The sequence below is a fragment of the Biomphalaria glabrata genome, chromosome 1 (genome assembly GCF_947242115.1).
Source record: "Biomphalaria glabrata chromosome 1, xgBioGlab47.1, whole genome shotgun sequence".
Taxonomy (NCBI): domain Eukaryota; kingdom Metazoa; phylum Mollusca; class Gastropoda; family Planorbidae; genus Biomphalaria; species Biomphalaria glabrata.
Genome location: NC_074711.1, coordinates 33,271,346 through 33,290,556, shown reverse-complemented (window position 1 = coordinate 33,290,556; position 19,211 = coordinate 33,271,346). Strand labels below are relative to the sequence as shown.

General features: G+C 33.9%; 1 protein-coding gene across 13 annotated transcripts in view; it reads left to right on the top strand.

Annotated features, from left to right (window-relative positions):
- Positions 1–19,195, top strand: part of LOC106073189 (uncharacterized) — a 39,572-nt gene extending 20,377 nt beyond the window's left edge. For all 13 annotated transcript variants that reach the window (XM_056033393.1, XM_056033354.1, XM_056033406.1 and 10 more), the window contains 11 exons: positions 3,272–3,390; positions 3,599–3,711; positions 4,609–4,738; positions 4,975–5,189; positions 7,152–7,390; positions 7,840–8,026; positions 9,087–9,542; positions 13,897–13,998; positions 14,597–14,740; positions 14,878–15,039; positions 15,440–19,195. In XM_056033393.1, coding sequence (XP_055889368.1) covers positions 3,272–3,390; positions 3,599–3,711; positions 4,609–4,738; positions 4,975–5,189; positions 7,152–7,390; positions 7,840–8,026; positions 9,087–9,542; positions 13,897–13,998; positions 14,597–14,740; positions 14,878–15,039; positions 15,440–15,598 — 2,026 coding nt within the window. In that variant the 3' untranslated portion in view covers positions 15,599–19,195. The remainder of the gene's footprint in view (positions 1–3,271; positions 3,391–3,598; positions 3,712–4,608; positions 4,739–4,974; positions 5,190–7,151; positions 7,391–7,839; positions 8,027–9,086; positions 9,543–13,896; positions 13,999–14,596; positions 14,741–14,877; positions 15,040–15,439) is intronic.
- The last annotated feature ends 16 nt before the right edge of the window (positions 19,196–19,211 follow it).

Sequence of the window (19,211 nt, the reverse complement as noted above, 5' to 3'; positions counted from 1 at the left end):
GGCTCTGACCCAGCTAACTATCGACCAATAGCACTAACAAGCTGCATCTGCAAAACCATGGAAAGAATGATTAACAGTAGGCTGGTCTGGTACCTGGAAAGGAATAAAGTGATCTCAAACTACCAGTGCGGATTCCGGCAGGGGCGGACAACAACTGACCACCTGGTAAGGCTGGAAGCTTATATTAGAAATGCATTACTCAGAAGAGAACATCTAGTAGCTGTATTCTTCGATATAGAAAAGGCCTATGACACAACCTGGAAACATGGCATTCTACGTGACCTGGCGCTTATGGGGCTTAAGGGACACCTCCCCCGTTTTGTGGAGGAATTTCTGAAAGATCGAAAATTTCAGGTTCGAGTGGGCAACTCCGCTTCTGACACTCATGACCAGGAAATGGGTGTACCCCAGGGCAGCATTCTGTCAGTCACCCTGTTCAACATTAAAATAAATAGCATCATAAATGCGCTGTCCCCTGGCATAGAGTGCTCTTTGTATGTTGATGACTTTGTCATTCTTACTTATGGGAAAAACATGAACACCTTAGAAAGAAAATTACAGTTATGTTTAAACAAAATTCAGGGTTGGGCAAACTATAATGGTTTCAAATTCTCAGACTCCAAAACAGTTAGTATGCATTTTTGTAATCTAAGGGGACTCCACCCAGACCCTGAACTATTTATACACAAAAAGAAGATCCCTGTCGTGAAAACTACAAAATTTTTAGGCCTCACCTTAGATTCCAAATTTAATTTTCTCCCCCACATTAAGGAACTTAAGAAGAAATGCCAAAAGTCATTAAACATACTAAGAGTACTCAGCCATACGGACTGGGGAGCTGACAGAGATACCTTGCTGCTGCTCTATCGGAGTCTAATTCGATCCAAGCTAGACTACGGATCCATAATATATGGAGCAGCAAGGAAGTCGTACCTAAAAATACTGGAACCAATACCAATTGGCCACACCTACATCACGCACTCTTTTGTACTGAAGAGAGAGGAGCCCCCACTTTGCGAGTACTGTGACTCTCGCCTCACCGTGGAACATATCCTCGTTGATTGCCCCAGATACCAGGATGTCAGGGCGAAATATTTTAGAGCCACTAATCTAAAAACACTATTTAATAATGTCGACCCTGGGAAGGTACTGGGCTTTATTCGGGAAGTGGGGCTATCTACGAAGATCTGATTTCTGAATTTGTGAACATGCACTATTTACATTAGATTTTTACCAAATATTTAAATTTTTACTACCTTTACTATTTTAACTGTGAATAGACCTTGATTTTAATTATATGACTGTATAGAATCTGGCCCTTGTTGTTTAGAGAGAGAGTGGTCCTTGAGGGACTGCAGGCACGACATGGCCTAAATTGTGCCGATGTGCCTCAAATCAACAAATCAAATCAAATCAACGACGTGGCCGATCTATCTGCCCAAGGCTATTTAGCGAAAAAGACAAAGCTGCCGATCTGTCGGCCGTGATGTTTCCAACCACAAGATAGGCTAGCCAGTTTTTGTATCAGCCAATCAGAATAGTTCTTACTATTATTACTACACATTAGTGGACTGTAATGGCGGCTTCCTTTGCTGTCTTTATATGATGATTTATTTGTATTGATTTTTTTGAAATTAGCTTGTGACAGGTTAAAATTTTATCATGTCAGCCGATGATATTGATGAAAGCAAACTCACTGACTCTGATTTTATTTAAACTATGATAGCCATAATAAAATTCATGGCAGTATTGAGGAAAGCTTTAGATCTAAGTTTACACTTCTAGACGTAACTATTTAAAAAAGGAGAAAAATCTGACCCAGGAAACTACAGACCAGTATCACTTACCAGCATCACATGTAAAATCCTAGAACACATAATATGTAGCAACATCATAAACCACTTAGACAAACATAATGTCCTCACACCATACCAACATGGCTTTAAGAAATATAGATCATGTGAAACACAACTAATAGGACTAATTGATGATTTTTCAAAAGGTTTAGATAATAGTGAACAAATAGATGCTATCTTACTAGATTTTTCTAAGGCTTTTGACAAAGTTCACCACCATAGTTTGCTTAAAAAATTAAAATATTTCGGCATTAATGGTCCACTGCATAAGTGGATTAAAGATTTTCTGATAGGGAGAGAACAAACTAATAATAAATGGCTCTAAATCAACACCGATAACAGTAAACGTCTGTATTATATAAGATTAAGATTAACTAGATCTAGATCTAGTATAGTGTTGGTGTCTATTCATGGTAACATGGTCTAGAGGCAAGGGTGAGGAGCTGGATAAAGAGGACCCATTTGAGCCCCAAGGGATAAGAACCCCATAGACTGTTTTATGCTCTTTTTTTACTATCAATTTAGTTTAAATGTTTGTCAGGGAGACTAATAAATATGATGCCAACTTTCTGATCAACAAACTGCTCAAAAAAAGATCCCTGAGTCATAAATGGTTGTCTGTCTCTGTGGCAAAAATGAAGGTGTTTGTTTCCATGGTACCGGGGGGGAGAAAAGTAGTAAAATAATGTGTCTAAAGGGTCTTCATGTACCTTGTTTCCCTAAACACATGTATTAGGGCTTATTCAGGCCTAAAACTTCTTTAAAAACTCTTACATTTTTAATTCTGTTCTGTTTTGAAAAATCATTTTTGGAAATTTGTGCACATAAATTATGCAAATTAGCTTGGCTTATTTTAATAAATGTTAATATTTCAGGTGGATTCCATAATATAGTTCATTTATTTCTCTTCAATAATATGTCTAGTTTTGTGTATGCAAAGTAATTAGTTTATTTGTTAGGAATTTTTTGGTAAGAGAAGTGCTTAGTCTGGAAATAGTGCTCCGTCATTTTGGCACAAGACATGTTAAAATGCTTTGTCTTAAAAGGGTTAAATGATTATGTAATGTAGTAAACCATTAACCTACATATCTGACAGTTGATATTAAAAGACAATGTGAAATACTTATGTAGAAAATAGTTTGCTGATTTTTACACATTGAGAAGTACTCATGTGGGAGAGCATTGTATAAGATACAGCAGAGAAAGCCAAATTTTTTAGGTTTACAAGTCTGGAAGTTTCATCTGAACAAGAATTACTCTTGATTGACATTACTGTTGTTGAGGCACTTTCCGATTAGATCTTTAGCATTGTTGTGGAGTATTTTTAAGTTACAAGCTTACATATCAATCATCAATAAAACATCATTATTTTAAAGGATAACTAATAATATAAAAATTAACTTTTTTTTTTTTAGATGTGGAGCCTGTCCTCTTCAGAAAAACAAAGCAGGTCGCACACCTGAAGAAGAAATTCTGTTCCATAAAAAACCTGGTTGGGAAGAGAATCTTCACTGGCTAAGGAAGTATCATCCAGGTATAGAAATGTTCTCTGTTATAGACAAAAATGTTTGTGTTTCTTTTTAAAAACATCTGTTAAATAAATTATCATGATTCTTGAAAAGTTCCAAAAGTATTCATGTATGTGTATTTCTTTGTGTAAACAAAAACTATATATTTATGTTTGCATTTTGCAAGAATAGTATTGACTCTTTTTAATACATATTTATTCTTATTATCGTCAGGTCTCTGGGCTGCAGTAAAATGTAAAAATCCAGATCCAGTTCTGATAGAAAGACTACTGAGATATTGGTGTAGGACTGTAAAAGTAGTTGGTAGAGAAACAGCTAATTTGAAAGTGAGCTCTTTGACTTGTCATTTTGAACTGTCTCTAGAAGAACATTTAATTATAATGGGTGTGCTTTGTTCTAATCTTGTTTGAGTGGTGAATAATCATATCATACATGTAAATAGAATTTAAATCTTTCAACTTAAAAAGAGCATCTTGTACTTGACACAGAAATGTATTCATACTGAAGATGCCACATTACAATTTCTGATGTGTTCACATAATATGCATGCTACGTACTCTACAACTACAACAAATTAAATTAGGAGAAAATGTTTGTTCCTATCTTCAAGAATGCAAACGAGAGGTCTAAACATTTTTTTTCTGGGTCAGATTTTTCAACAGCTGTTTCTCCTTTTGGGAGTGATAAAACAGAACTGTCAGGTTCTTCTCCTGGCTAATCTAGGGGTATGATCAAACTAATTTCTCTTAATTCTGCAGATCCAGAATTTGTGAACTTGTAAATATACTAACAACTTCAGCTCCAACATTCATTTTAATATCAGAAAAATGTCTGTAACTACAAAAACTTCTCATTCAATCAACACTCACCAAAGCAACTACCTTCAACTAAACACAAACTTCTCTTCTACTTCTTTTCAACTCCTAAACCAGTGCTTTGAATTTCACCATTACCTGTTACATCTATAGTTCACTACAAGTAATGGTCACCAACTCCTTTCTCTGTTCTGCTATTTCCATGGTTGACTGACCATCATTTTCTCCCCTTATTCTCCTGGTACTGCTTCTTGCTAGAAGGTCTTCTCAAGTCTTGGCGTTCATCTAGTGTGGACATATCATGTATTATTTAAGTTTGCTCTTGTTTTATTAATACCCAGTAAAACAGCCAAGTTCTATTTTTATTTCCTTGGAGTAATACAATTACAACCCACCATCTTCCCTCAGTGTCAAGTGCACATGTGTGAAACCCAGCTGGACACAGTGCTGCTCTTAGAAAAGTATGAAAACACCAATGAAATGGCCTTGTCCATGTTAAGTGGCAAGTTACAGTTTGTTGGGATGTGGAAGGCTGCAGGTAACTTTTAGTCAATCTATAGTTATGGCATCAGATGTATTTTACTCACAAGACACTTGAACAAAAACACTTTTTTGTTAGCATTAAAGCTCTGGCTGAAAATGTTATTTACTATTTTTTATATTATCTCATGATATTTTTTGGTTTGTTTGGTAAAAGGTTTAACTTTTGTAGTTATAGTATACACAGTTTATACTTTTTCTGTTCGTTTATAAGTTGTTTTTTTTACCTGCTAGAACACCTTCAGAAAGTGGACATCAATGCCAAAGACTACTCCTATCAATTCTACTACAGGGATTATCCTACTGCTCCTCGGCCTCTGTTAGCTGCAGTTTGGGAAATCAACCAACTTAGACTAGTCGATGCTTTCATGGAACTGAACCCTGACACTTGTGTCAAATACACATTTGAATCTGAAGCTGCCAGTCCACCTAAACCTCTCTTCTTTCAGGTTTGATCTTTAGAGTTGCCTAGAACTACTGATGTACTTTCACTGCAGAACTTTGTCAAGTTTATAAACAATCAGACTAGCAAAGAGTTTGTGTTACACAAACTTGTTAGTGGCCCCAGCTGGCCATATTTACACTCACATTAGTTTACAATTGCTGAATTCAGTTAACAAGTGATTTTAAAATAGATACAGTGAGACCTTCATTATCATTGACTTTGTAAGAGAAACAGAGTAACTTTGCCCATTTTTTTTTTTTTACAAAGCTTATATCAACTCACTCTGTCTGTCTGTCTGATAAAAAGTTTGTACACATTATTTATTCCACACTCAATCTCGGATCAAGTTGAAATTTTGCACAGTTATTTCTTATATCTGACAGAACAGAAATCAATGTAAAAGATTAGCCAAGTAGTTAATTAATTATTGGTAATTAATTATTTTGATTGGTATCAAGCAAGGGAAAGAAATTGTAATTGACAGTTGTGGTAGTATATGTTGAATTAGTCCCCTTCCTATAGAGAATAAGGATGTCCTTTAAAAGTTTGAAACTATCATAGATAGTTATGAAACCTACTATTTTCATAAGTTTTTGCTGTCACAGTGGTTAGTGGATTGGCTTGAGGAGGCTTGAGCCCCTTGAGTCCAAATTTTTTAAAAATAAAATACATTTAAAAGCTATCACTATCCCATACCCCCTTCTTTTTCCCCTCCCCTCCCCTCTTCCCAACTGATCTATAAAAGTGATAAGATCATTGCGCATTAAGAAATCTAAAAGCATAGCATTGCACTAAACAAAAAAAATGGTATAAAGTCACACAGATTTATTATTGTTAGCCTAAATCTATTAAAAATTTAATTTCATGACTGATTTAAACTAATTGATAAATTGCACTTAGTATACACTAAAATTACACTTAATATATATATATATTTTTTTTTTTTTAAATCTAGATCTTACACTGTAGTTAATAACGCTACTGTATTTTTGCACATATAACCCATGTGTTATACAAGTTTTTACAAACGAATGGCAGCTCTGCAGGTTATTCAAAGGTGTGGGGCTTACAAAATTTATTTCACTCATAAATGTTGCATAACGGAAACTATGGACATACCGGTGGGGCTTTATACCTCATTTAGTTGTTGTGAAATGTGCATTAGAAAGCTTTATGAACATCTTATTATAAACCTCAGGAAAACAAATAAACAAATAGTAATGATGCGGCAGAGACTCTTTTATATACCAGTAATCAATTGTGACAAGTAAGTAAGCAACTAAACTAATTAGCCAATACCTGTAGTATCAAAGTTCAAATTACAAGAATACCTGTGCTGCTGGTTTCCCTGAGAATTAATAGACTACACAATAAGGCAAGAACCAGCCGAAGCACAATCAGGCCAAACGTAGCGCCCATATCAGCTGCTGCAGCAAATCTTTAGCCACCATCACCAGATAACAATTTTCTGTTGAAAAAATATACTACAGATATGACCATTTGCTGGTATTTCACATGCGTGTTGATGAGAAACAACTTTATGTACTGATAATCTATGGCAGCTCTTGCTTTGCAAACTATTGAGTTATACACACATGCAGTTATTGAGTTAATTGAGTTATACACACATGCAGGTTATATGTGCAAAAATCAATAACTTGGTTTTTCTTCTTGCATTAAAAATAGTTTATACTTAAAAGCATGCAATTTTTTTAAAGTTTGCTTTTTCAAAAGACCATAATATTTATTGTGTTTACGAACATATTTTAATAATCATGGTACAGATGAAATTAGGTATTAGAAATTTACAGAATTATTTCATTCCTGTCATCACATAGATTAAACTGTATTAGATTATTATTAATACTAAACTTTTATATTCATTCTTCTTGTCTTTAATTTAAAACTATAATTTATTTTAGCTCATGGTGTATAAAAATTTTACTGTTTGCTTCAATTTTTCCAGCTTGTCAATCCTAAGTGTCGACCACAAGATGAGGCAATCACTGCCAGAATACTCCGTGATGCTGACCTGAACATCAGAAACATTCATGGCCAGACAGTCTTGATTGAGGCTATGCTGAATGGTGAGACAGAAGGTGTCATTAGAGCTATTCTGAATTCTGGCATCAATATAGCTGCCAGAGATGCCCTTGGTCGCACAGCCAGAGATCATTCTGAACTTCTGAAAAGATCAGATTACAAGTGAGAAAATTCATAACATATCTTTTTGTTTCTTGAAATATCTAATTCTTTTCTTAGGCTATTAGTTCTTAAAACCGTCAACTTGGTTAAGAGTTAGACTGGTTGCTAGTCAGTTTACAAAAGCTCACCTAATAAGATTTGTTTGCTAGTTATTTGATCAATTCAGACTAACGTATATCTTAACTATTAATATAATTAATTTGCAGGTTAGAATTTATTTTATTTCAGGCTACATCAATAATATTCACAATAATATTTTTTTAAAGTCCATGTTCTTTGGTTACTTCATTCAAGCAGTGTTAAAACAAGTCCCAAATAAACAATGATACCCACCCAATTAAATCACATTAAGCATATTAAATGCATTTTATCAATAAAATAAAATTCAAGCAATTAAATTAATTCTATCTTAGAGACATAACAGGCTCCTTTCTGTCTTTTGTTTTCAGACATTTAATTGACAGTCATGTGATTGAACTTGTTAAAGAGTGTGACCTTGAACGTCTGGAGGCTCTGGTCCTTCAACTGTATGATCACATTTTCCCAGAGTCCAACACTCAGAGTTTTGCTAATATTGTAAGCAGGAAAAATTCTAAACAGCTGTGTCAACTTTTAAGAAACACCAACTCCACCCAGGTAATAATTCATCAGATGATTTGCTGCAATGTGGATTTAATATGAGTTTAATGCATTCCAACAGAACAAAGACAGATACATTTTGGAAACAGCAGTGTCACAAATGTAGTAGTTATAAAATTTATACATAAGAAACAAAAATAAAATCTCTGCAAAGACTGGGATTTTGAATTTTGGGATTTTTAGGGTGTCCCTGAGACCTCCCAACTCTAATGGGTACCTGACTTAAGTTGAGGAAAGTAAAGGCGGTTGGTTATTGTGCTGGCCACATGACACCCTGCTCGTTAACCATTAGCATTATAAACAGATGACCTTAACATCATCAGCCCCATAGATTGCAAGGTCTGAAAGGGAAACTTTACTTCTCTATATGTGGCTGAACTGTCCAACCCTTGAGTTGCTCTTGCCAACAAAAACATTTTCTAATTTCATTTATGTAAGTCATCTTGCTGATACTTGTGATTTCCTGCTTTGTTTGATCCAGAATTATAACACCCCCACCTTCCACACACTTTTAGCCTTGAACTCAAGTCTCATGTGAATGTTTACTTTGCTCTCCCTCTTAACCAGGGACACCTCTTTGCACACTTTAGTCATACCCCCTTCCCTGACACAAACATTCTTTAGCCCATCAATTGTAACCAATTAGAAATGTATCTTTTTCCTTTGTCTCATCCAGTCTGAAAACTACAACCTCTTCCAGACTCTCATTTCTTTTTATCATTCCAAATGATTTGCACACAAACTGTCTGGACCCTTAAGGATGAACTTCTTTTGCTTTTCTTTGTATGTCTGTATAGTCCATGGCATATTTCAATCAAAATTTCACACATAACTTTTAATCCCTTTTTCATGTTTGTCATTTGTAAAAATAAATATTGCCCACTTCTATATTATTCTGTGAGCTAAGGTCATATATGTAAAATATATTTTATAATTATTTGCTTATATTTATATTTTTGCTGTTGAACAATATTTTAATGTAAGCAAAAAATTAACAAAACATGTTTTACTTAATAACATTCATATGTACGTTTATGTTCTTGTGTTTTTCCTTCAGGCCCATGTGAAGAAACTTTTTAAGCTGGCAAAGTGTGGCAACAGTGCTCAGCTCATCAAACTCATGAGTCGTAAATTTGCCAACGCCAGAGACAAGGCAGGTCGCTCATTGTTGCACATCGCTATTCAATACAGCAATGGCAATAAGACGGCCATTCCACAATCCTCAAATGGTCAGAACCCTATGGACAGAGCCAATGGGAACATAGTGACTCAGGAGGAAATAGTTCTGAAAGACATTAGTAGCAATGACCCACACACTGACACGACACAGCTCTTTAAAAGTGGAAAAGACTGTAAGATACTTTGTAGTCTAAAGAAAGATGGTCCATTCAAAAAAGGACATCAGTGCTGGAAAAAGTTCTCCACTCAGGGAGGTAACTGTGTTCAAGATCATGTTGGTATTATAAAATATCTGGTCCAGGAATATCCATTAATGCTGGGACTCACAAATAATGTAAGTTTTTTTTTTTTTATGCATTAATAATAAGTATCAGGTCACAGAGCCTCGCTAGGTTGAATAATTTTTTAAGGAAGGATATATATATATATACCCAAAGTCATTTTGGAAATATTTTTTTTAATTACGAAAATGGACGATCGGGTATAGATGATATATATGCAGACCTGCCTACCGTTACGCAAAATGCGTATTCGTTACGCAAAATCTCCCAAAAATGACCGTCAGTACGCAAATACGCATTTAACCCGTCGCGTTACGCATTTCGTATCCTTTTTTTCCCCCTCTCTTGACTAGCTTACGAGCGGTCACGGAGGTCACACTAAGCCGTCCTGTTGGGGGGGGGACAGAAAAGGTGGGGGAACACATTGTGTCCAGATCTATACAATGATTGGTTCTTAATAGCAATTAGATTTAGTCTAGAAATGAAGAACGCGAGAGTGAGGGAGTGGCGGGTTGGTACCGTCAGTTAGCTGATACACCAACGTGATTTTTTTTTTTTTGTAAGTTCATTAGTAGAAATTAATTATGTTGAATCCCCGATTCCCGTATTCATTTGTATAGAAAAAAATATTGAAGTGCTATCGATTCAAAACACATTGAGTGACATTGTCATTGTAGATATCTAGTCTAGATCTAGATCTGGATTCTAGATCTAGAATCTAGAAAACTTGTTATACAGGAATAGATCTAGCTAGAGTCTAGCTAGCAGCTAGTCATTACGTTATGTCATGATTCTCTACATTACTCTACAATCTAGATCCAATTTAGTTGTAGTATGATTTAGATTGACAAGATCTAGATCGATAACATCTACTACCATCTAGTGATTCTAGTCTAGAGTCTAGATCTAGACTAGATTCTTAGTCTTAGTTACACTTAGTATAGAATAGATCAAGGATGAAGATAGGCCTACGAAAGTTTGGAGTAGACCTAGATCTATGTTTGTAGCGGATCCAGGGCATCGGTAACACTCTTGAGACTGTTGAGCCCAGATCTAGAGTAGATTATATTCATTATATTATTTATATAGACATAGATCCAGATCTAGGCTAGATATCATCTCTATTGTCGTATTGATCTAGATTTAGATTGTAGATCTAATCATGACATCTAGATCTAATATTATATAGCCTATATATATATAGGCCTATATATATATATATATATATATATATATATATATATATATATATGTATGTATATATATATATATGACAAAATAGTGGATCGCGTAAGTGTTACGCATTCTGGTGACAAAATACGCATTTTGACCATCAGTGTTACGCATTTGGACTTTTTTTGGTAGGCAGGTCTGCTATCAGTCTGAAGAGTTGTTTTTCGTTCTGTTAGTTCTCAATGTAATTGTACATGGCGATTAGAATAGAAAGTCTCTTAAGTCCCCCCAACAGAGTAGAAAACCACATCTTACGTCGTGTCATTTTACATTGCATCTTTTGCGTAAAACTATTGGGCTATTATTGGCATGGAAGAAAGTCTTTGCAGTGTAACTTCTAAAATGGTTACGTTTAGCCATTTAAAATTGCAATTAGTATATTCATTAAGTCCTTAGTATGAAGCATCAAGTGATGTAAAATATCTTAAGTTATAGGGTAAAACATGCACCTTGTAACAAAGTAAAATAGCGCATTTTTTCCTAAAAGACTTAAAAACATTACTATTCTAAAGAAGCGTTATTGTGGGGCATCTCTGTTACACCTACCACCTTTCATCTCACTAAAAAAAGATTGCCTTTGGCATATGTTCGTCCCCCATACGGGATAAGTGCCCTTCCCAGCGTGATTGTCTGACTATAAGAAGTTCATACCATTTCGCAAGAACATCACTGTTTGTAGTGCAGTCTTGCCACCGCATGTCCATGATGGTGTGCAAATATCTTTGGTGAAGGCATTCAAGAAGTCTTAGTTGCTTTCTATAAAGTACCCATGTCTCAGATCCACAAAGAGGGGTTGAGAGAACCACTGCTTTTTAGACACTGATTTTTTAGGCAGGTGGAGCGATTAATTTCGCCACACTCTCGCTTGGAGGCGTCCAAAAGCATGACTAACCCTGATCACATATCAACCTCCATTTAAAGCAATGCGTCATTTGAGACTGTGCTTCCCAGATATGTGAAGTTGTCTACCACGTTAAGGGATGTCTATTCGCAGTGATCTTAGGGGCTGAGTAGATTTTATTGAGGGACTTCTGTTTTACTCAGTTCTATAGTTAAACCAAAAGAGGCGTCTGCGTAATGAAAATTTGTTGACCGCGAGCTGGATATCATCAAGGCAGGCCATAGGCCACTGCAACCTAAGCGGCCACAGTGGATCCGAACTTTCATAAGCCCCACGCTAATTCTAGGTGTAAATTATTAAATTAAACCATTATAACTTATAATAAGGGTTCCCGTGGTTTCCTTATTTTCAAGGGGCTCCTGGAAATCTCCTGAAATTGAAAAATATAGTAACAAGTCCTGGCAATTATTTAAATCTCCTGAAAATTCATAAAAATGTCCTTAAAATAGACATAATTGTCATTTTGGGGTGTCATTCCTACGCGCAATAAAAAAACGGCATTGTCAGCTTTTATTTAATAAAAATGTAATACAAAGACGAATTTATTTTCTAATACAAAATCTTAATTTTCACTTATTATCCTTATCCCTACCCTGACGGGCAGCGCGCAATCCATTTGACATAGGGCCCCGCAAATGTTAGGGCCGGCCCTAGGTATCATGTTCAGTGTGTGCAAGTAAGGTGTAGAGAAGCTATGACCATTTCTTATGTTTTGTTATGGGACAGTAGACTCGGAAGCTTAAACACATTGCAATAATTCACCAGTAAATTAACAACAAAAGCTACCTACGGATCTACACAATTAAAGTGTAAATAATTTATAAAGCTTTTAAAACACAATAACTAATCATACATTGACAGATTTAATATCATTATCTTTCTTCCATAGTTTCATAATAGATCAATCACTAATAGATGGCTGCCTAGTCGTGCGGTTTGGGCGCTGGACTGTCATTCGGATTTATCGACGGTCGAGGGTTCAAACCGTGCCCGCTCCATCCCCCGTCGTCCTGCGGGAGGTTTGGACTAGGAGGTTCAAACCCTGCCCGCTCCATCCCCCGTCGTCCTGCGGGAGGTTTGGACTAGGAAGTAAACTATCTTCAACTCTGAAGGAACATCCGAAACATGTAAAATATTTTACAATCTACAATAAGATGGTGCGCAAATGTTTAATTAGACCAATTGATTCATTAAAACTTTTTCTTGTTTGCGAAGAAATGTCTTAGTGTACTGCTGTGAGCCTAGTGACGTAAGCGGTGTCAATTTTTTTCCCCATCGACGTCATATAGAAAATTTCATTCATAAAACATTCTAGCCAAAATTAATTTTTCGATAATGAGACATTTTTAAACCGATATAACGTTCGACCTTGAGTTTTCCAGATGTGGCCAATGAATTGAGAATTATTTTTTATTAATATACACATACCTTGAAATTCTAAAGAAAATCGTTAGAGCCGTTTTCGATATAAAATGTATATATGTATATATATATACATACAAGAATTGCTTAAGAGTATAGGATAAGGCTTGTCATCAAGTCTGAAGATAAATAAGAAGTATTACCCATGGCTACGCAGCCCGAGCTGTGACCTACATGTATACATTAACATTTTTAAAAGCATAATATGTTCTGAGGTTCAAAATATTTCGTGAACATATTTTTCTGTATTTTTAAAAATTAGGAAAAATTAAGAAGAAAAAATTATATCTCTTTTTTTAAAAAGTATTCTCAAATTCTTAAATCAACCTAATACACCTAAATGATGTCATCATATTTCAAAGTAGTAATTATTAGTTTAAAAAAAATGATAGCATTTTCATTGTTTGCAACATAATTTTATTCTCTTTGTCAATGATTTCTTAAAATTTATGATCACATTGTCAGTAATTATTTATTTGGGTTGTTAGTTTTGTTAAATAGCTGAATTGAACATGTAAACATTGGTCAGCATTCACATTTCTAGTTTTTACTGTAAGTCATTGTTTGTCATCATATAGAATAATTCCATTAAATAACATTGATAATTAAATAACATTGATAATTAAATAACATTGATAATTAAATAACATTGATTATTAAATAACATTGATAATTAAATAACATTGATAATTAAATAACATTGATTATTAAATAACATTGATAATTAAATAATATTGATAATTAAATAACATAGCTATTATGTGAGACAAAATGGCAAGCTTAAAGAATCTGGCCTTTGTGTATATTATCATATATATTGAACAAACCTTTTTTTTTTTTCCCACTTGCAGCTTGGACAGAGTCCACTTCATTATGCTCACATCTACACAGCAAGTCAAGAAGTTATAGATCTGATTGATAAGACAGGATCTTGCTCTCAAATAAAAGATGTGGTAATTATTCCTTTTTTGTTCTCTAGTCATGTTAGGGTCATGTTAGGTGAAATTGTTCTGTTAACATGTACTCTTTGTGTGGATTCAACTGAGATGGTAGCAGATATAGTATATATTAACTTCAGTGTATCATTTTTTTTGTCTACAATGAGATGATGCTGGCAACTGTTACTCACAATGTGTGGCTGGTGAAGTGTGAAATTCTGAGGTTGAAGTTTTGCTTTTATGCTATTTTACATTTCTTTTTTTTACTATAAAGTCAGAGTAGCTTTTAAATTTAAAATATTATGATTTTGTGTCAAATCATAAATGCAAATGATAATTCTGTTTTACTGGATATCAAAATGTCCTTAGAAATAAATTAAGCTATTAAACTTACAACTTGTGGACGTGACTACCTCCTTAGGTCTTATAACAAATACATTTCACTTATACATTATCAGTAGACTTCTGATGGCAAAGAATCTTTATATATTTTTTCCTTAAAGCCTTTTTTGATATTTTAGATATGATTATTTCAGCAGTAGCATAAGATATTGATGTCAACTCTAACCACTGACAATTCCATTGTACTTTTATTTGCTTTGCTACCAAACAGTATGACTTTGTACCAGAAGACTACGATAAGTTGCAGTGTGGAGAACAAACATTCAATGTCAGGCGACGGCCAACAATAAACCTTGACCTTGACATATTCCTCACAGAGTCCAACTTTGAAGAACGTTTTCATCAGGCCATAAAGGTAAGATTATCTATTCAGAAAGAAATGAGAAGTCATTATCCACACAATTAAACACAATCTGTGCATGTTTACTTGTGAGTGTTTAGTGGTAAATTTTTTTTTTTTTATTTTCAAGCATGTTTGTTTGATGTTTTCAGGCAGGTAACATAGATGAAGTGAAGAAACTAGTACCACCCCTGCTAGAGCATAATGGTGAGTCCAGGTTTAGTCAGGCATTATTTGACTGCCTGGATGCAGGACACATTTCTCTGGCTAACTTTTTAGTGACCTCTGGATTCCAGACAAACATTTTTAAACAGGTATAATTGAATTGAATGTTTAGACTTGGTGATATTTCTGGTACAGGAATAGCTAGCAGAAAATAGTTAAGAGATGGGCCATTAAAGTGGTGTGTCCTTGAAGGATTCACTATTTTTGTTTTTCTTCTATAAAAGTTTTGCTCTCAAATCTGGAAGTGGGCAGGGCAATAGCTAAAGAAAGTTTTTTTTTAATTAGATTATGAAAATCCTAAAAATTGAATATCCAAATGAAAATAAAGAGGGAAATAGAACTAATGGTTTTAGTTCATGCTCTAAGAAAGATTGTAAATAGCTGGTTTTAATATATTCTCAATGAAAGACTGTAATATCTTTTTAATATTCTTCCACAAGGAATAAACAACTATAAATGTCTGTTAAAACAACTGAAATCTGTCCTCAGTATGAGACGTGTGATCCTGATGAGCCGATGTGTGCCATGATGGAATGCAGTCATGCTGTGACTTCACTTAAACAGAGAGCCACAGATATTGGTGCTTCTGATCTAGTCAAGCAAATAGAAGATCTCCACAAAAAAACTCCTCAAGTGGCACTGGCATAGTGGGTCTTCACCAAACATTTGACCAGCATTGTGATACATGTAGACACTCATCAAACACATGACTGTTTAGACTTTGTTGAACAAAAACTGTGAGTCTTGGAAAATCTGTTGATAGTTTGGAACACAAATGTTTCTCAAAAGTAGATTCTTGTTTTATTTTTTGACGTTTTTTCTGAGAAACGAAGCTTGTTGGAAATTATATTGAAATGATCCTATGATCCTGAATGTGTGAGGTCTGATTTGCCAGATGTCTCACATATAAGTATAATCAGTGTAAATAAAATAACAAAACAAGTTTTGAAAACTGATGAATTTTACAAAAGACATATTTTTTTTTTAAAATATCCATGACTAGACAATTGAAGATCATTTGTTTCTTAACGTTTCTGTGGTATAGACAGATGTGGTTACAACTATTTTGTTATTGGTTGCAAATTTATTATTTGTATTCTTTTTTTTTAAATAGAAACCTGCTTACAGTTAAAAAATAGATTTCAAATTATCTCAGTCTCAAGTTGTTCATGTCTCTGCACAAAACATTGAAATGACTGCCAACAAAATTATATTTTTACTGAAACCACGAAACAGCTTAGTCAACAAAATTTAGCACAAGATATATCCGATGAAATTATTATGTACATATTTTATATTTGCTTGTATACAATTTCTGTTCTATTCATCCATGTAGAAATAAACTAGTTGAACTTTTTTAATTGTAACTTGAAATATGCATTTTTAGTTGGTTTGTAATAAAATACAAACTATAATACTTTGTGATATCTCACTCTTTACACTAGCAATGTCTTTGAAATCCATTTGTTATATTTATTTTGGATTCTAGTTTGTTTTTTGTTTTGTTAGTTGGATGACCCCTTGTGTTTAAACTTTTTACAATTTCGGTTTTTCATTTATAAAAAGTTTTTTTTCAACACTGGTTTGGTCATATTGGAATTTGTGTGTGTTTCAAATTGATAAAATTGTTAGACCTACCAAATATTTCAATTGAATGTATAATGGAGCTTCAATTCTTTGCCTGTTTAATTCTGTCTGACTGCTCAATTCATATCTTAGCATTCTACCTGTGCTCTGTTGACTGTGTATTACATTAGTGTAACATGAATTTCTGTAATTCATTAATGATGTAACGATATGCATCAATATCAGTTTTATGTTAGTTAAAATCGATCTTGGACTTCATAGAAAATAAGTTATTGTGATTTGAAATATAAGTTGATGTGTATACAAGCAAAAAAAATATGTAAAAATTTTTTTAGAACACAAAGCTTATATTAAGTGTATCAATAAGTTCGGATCAGTCATGTAATTAATTTTGTAATAAGCCTCAGATGAAATTCTATATAGGGGACTAATTCAGCTTATACCACTACTTCAGTCAAGTACTATTTCTTTCCCTTGTTTGAGATAGCAAACAAAATAATTTATTACCAATATTTAATTAACTAATTGGTCAATTATTAAATTGATTCTTGTGTTGTCAGTTAAAAGAAATAATAGTGCAAAATTTCAATTTGATCCCAGTATGGGTGTCGGAGAAGTAACATACAAACTTTTGACCAGACAGACAGACAGAGTGAGCGATAAAGTGGTGGTATAAGCTGAATTAGTTCCCTTTACAGGTCATCTTCGGAGGCTTAGTAAACACAAACATGAAATAGGACGAGACTTAAGAAACAATAGATAACTATACAATTTTCCATGTTCATAGCAGAGTTGTTACTGTGTTGGCTTGAGAAGGCTTTAGCCCATGAGTTGGAATTCAGGTCGTTCACCTTTTTTTAAAATTAATACATTTATAAAGCAATCACCCAGATACCCTGTACTTCTCCCCCCCCCCCCCCTTTTTTTTTTCCAACTGGTCCAGACAAGTGATAGGATCATAGTGTATTGAGAAAGCTAAAAGCATGAACTAGTGCTAAACAAAAACATTTGGTAAAAATTTCTTATTGCACAGATTTATTATTGTTAGTCTAGATCTATTACAAAATTAATGACATGACTGATCCAAACTACTTGATACATCTACACTTAATATAAGCTTTGTTGTTGTTTTTTTTAAGTATTTTTTTGTATTTTAGTTGTTATCCTTTAACTTGGTTAAAAAATATTTGATGTCAAAAATTGTTCCCATTCCATCTTAGTAAGAAAAGTGACGCTGTCAAATCATTTAGTTAATCCTTTATTGAATGCAATGTCAATGTGCCATTTCAAATTTGTCTTACAGTCCAGTTAACTTTTTTAACCTTTTTATGTAAATGAGGTGACTTTGTATAGTTTATCAAAGCAACATTTGATTTCAAATGCAGAGATTTGAATGAATCATCACATATTGAAGAAGTTAATATATAACTGATAAAATATAGAATTCATGTAAATAAATAGCCTCTTATACAAAGATAAATGTGGTCCAGACATGAGCCCAGAAACTTATTGAGTACCTGTAAAGAAGTGGGCTAACAAAGTTCATTCATAATCCAAGGGAGACAATCCTACACTGTATACTTTTAGTTGATCAAAGTTAGAAGAATAATGCTTTAAAGGTTGCTTCCATGTTCAAACTTGAAACACTTTCAAGCTATTGTTTCAACTCTATTGTGGATTGTATAGCAAGACTGATAGAAATATACCAGTCTGCTGTATTCTGTAATGATTGATTAATAGCATTTGTGCTAAGCTTTTACTGTTGTGTGCTTTAGGGAAACACAATATTTCAGAGCTTTAGTTCTTTGCAAACACAATCCATTGCAATGATGAATGCTTTGTATAGTTGGTTTTTTTTTCTTTATGCCATATTTTTTTTTTTTATTTTACATTTCAGCCTCAACTTGTGGTGTATTTTTGTTTCATTCACTACATTTAACAACTAGCTTTTAATTAATTTTTTAAAAATTTTTAAATTACTTTATTAATTAGGTCGTGCCCAGGACTGGAGTCATCTCTATGAGGATAAATTAAATTTCTACATCTTCTACTTCATTTTGATGACATACAAGAGCTTCATTTGATATCTAGTAATATAGTGGCATGAGTTGTTTGTTTTGTTTCTCAACTCATTGTCCTGTTCATTAGCATCTGGTCATGTTTTCAGCCAAAATTTCAGCTAGTGGAAGTGTAGGAATGAAAAAAATTGTCCACTTTGAGGAGTATCAATGTTGAATATCACTTAGGCTCCTTTTCCCTGATAACTATGAAAACTGAAGACCTGTGATAAACCTTGGCACATTGATATGTCTGGCTATGCATACAAAAATATATTTGATTACAACTTGATTGAAAAGAAATTGTCTTTAATTTTTTAAAAGGGGTTTGGGGGGGGGGGGGTTGTCAGTTAGTTGATTGTGTAATGTTGCTATTTTTTTGTAAAGAAATTTTCACATTTTATATAGTGATGTATTTGTAGCATTATGACCATAAAAGTGGATGAATTCATGTGAAGTGTATTTGATGCAGGTTAATATTTGTTAGCATTAAGCCAATCTACTATTGTTAGGGCATCAAATGGAAACAAAAATTGGCAATGTTTCCATGTAGTGTATGACATGATAGTTTTCATGATAATTAAACAAAATGTTATTTTTCCCTCTCTCTGTTAGTA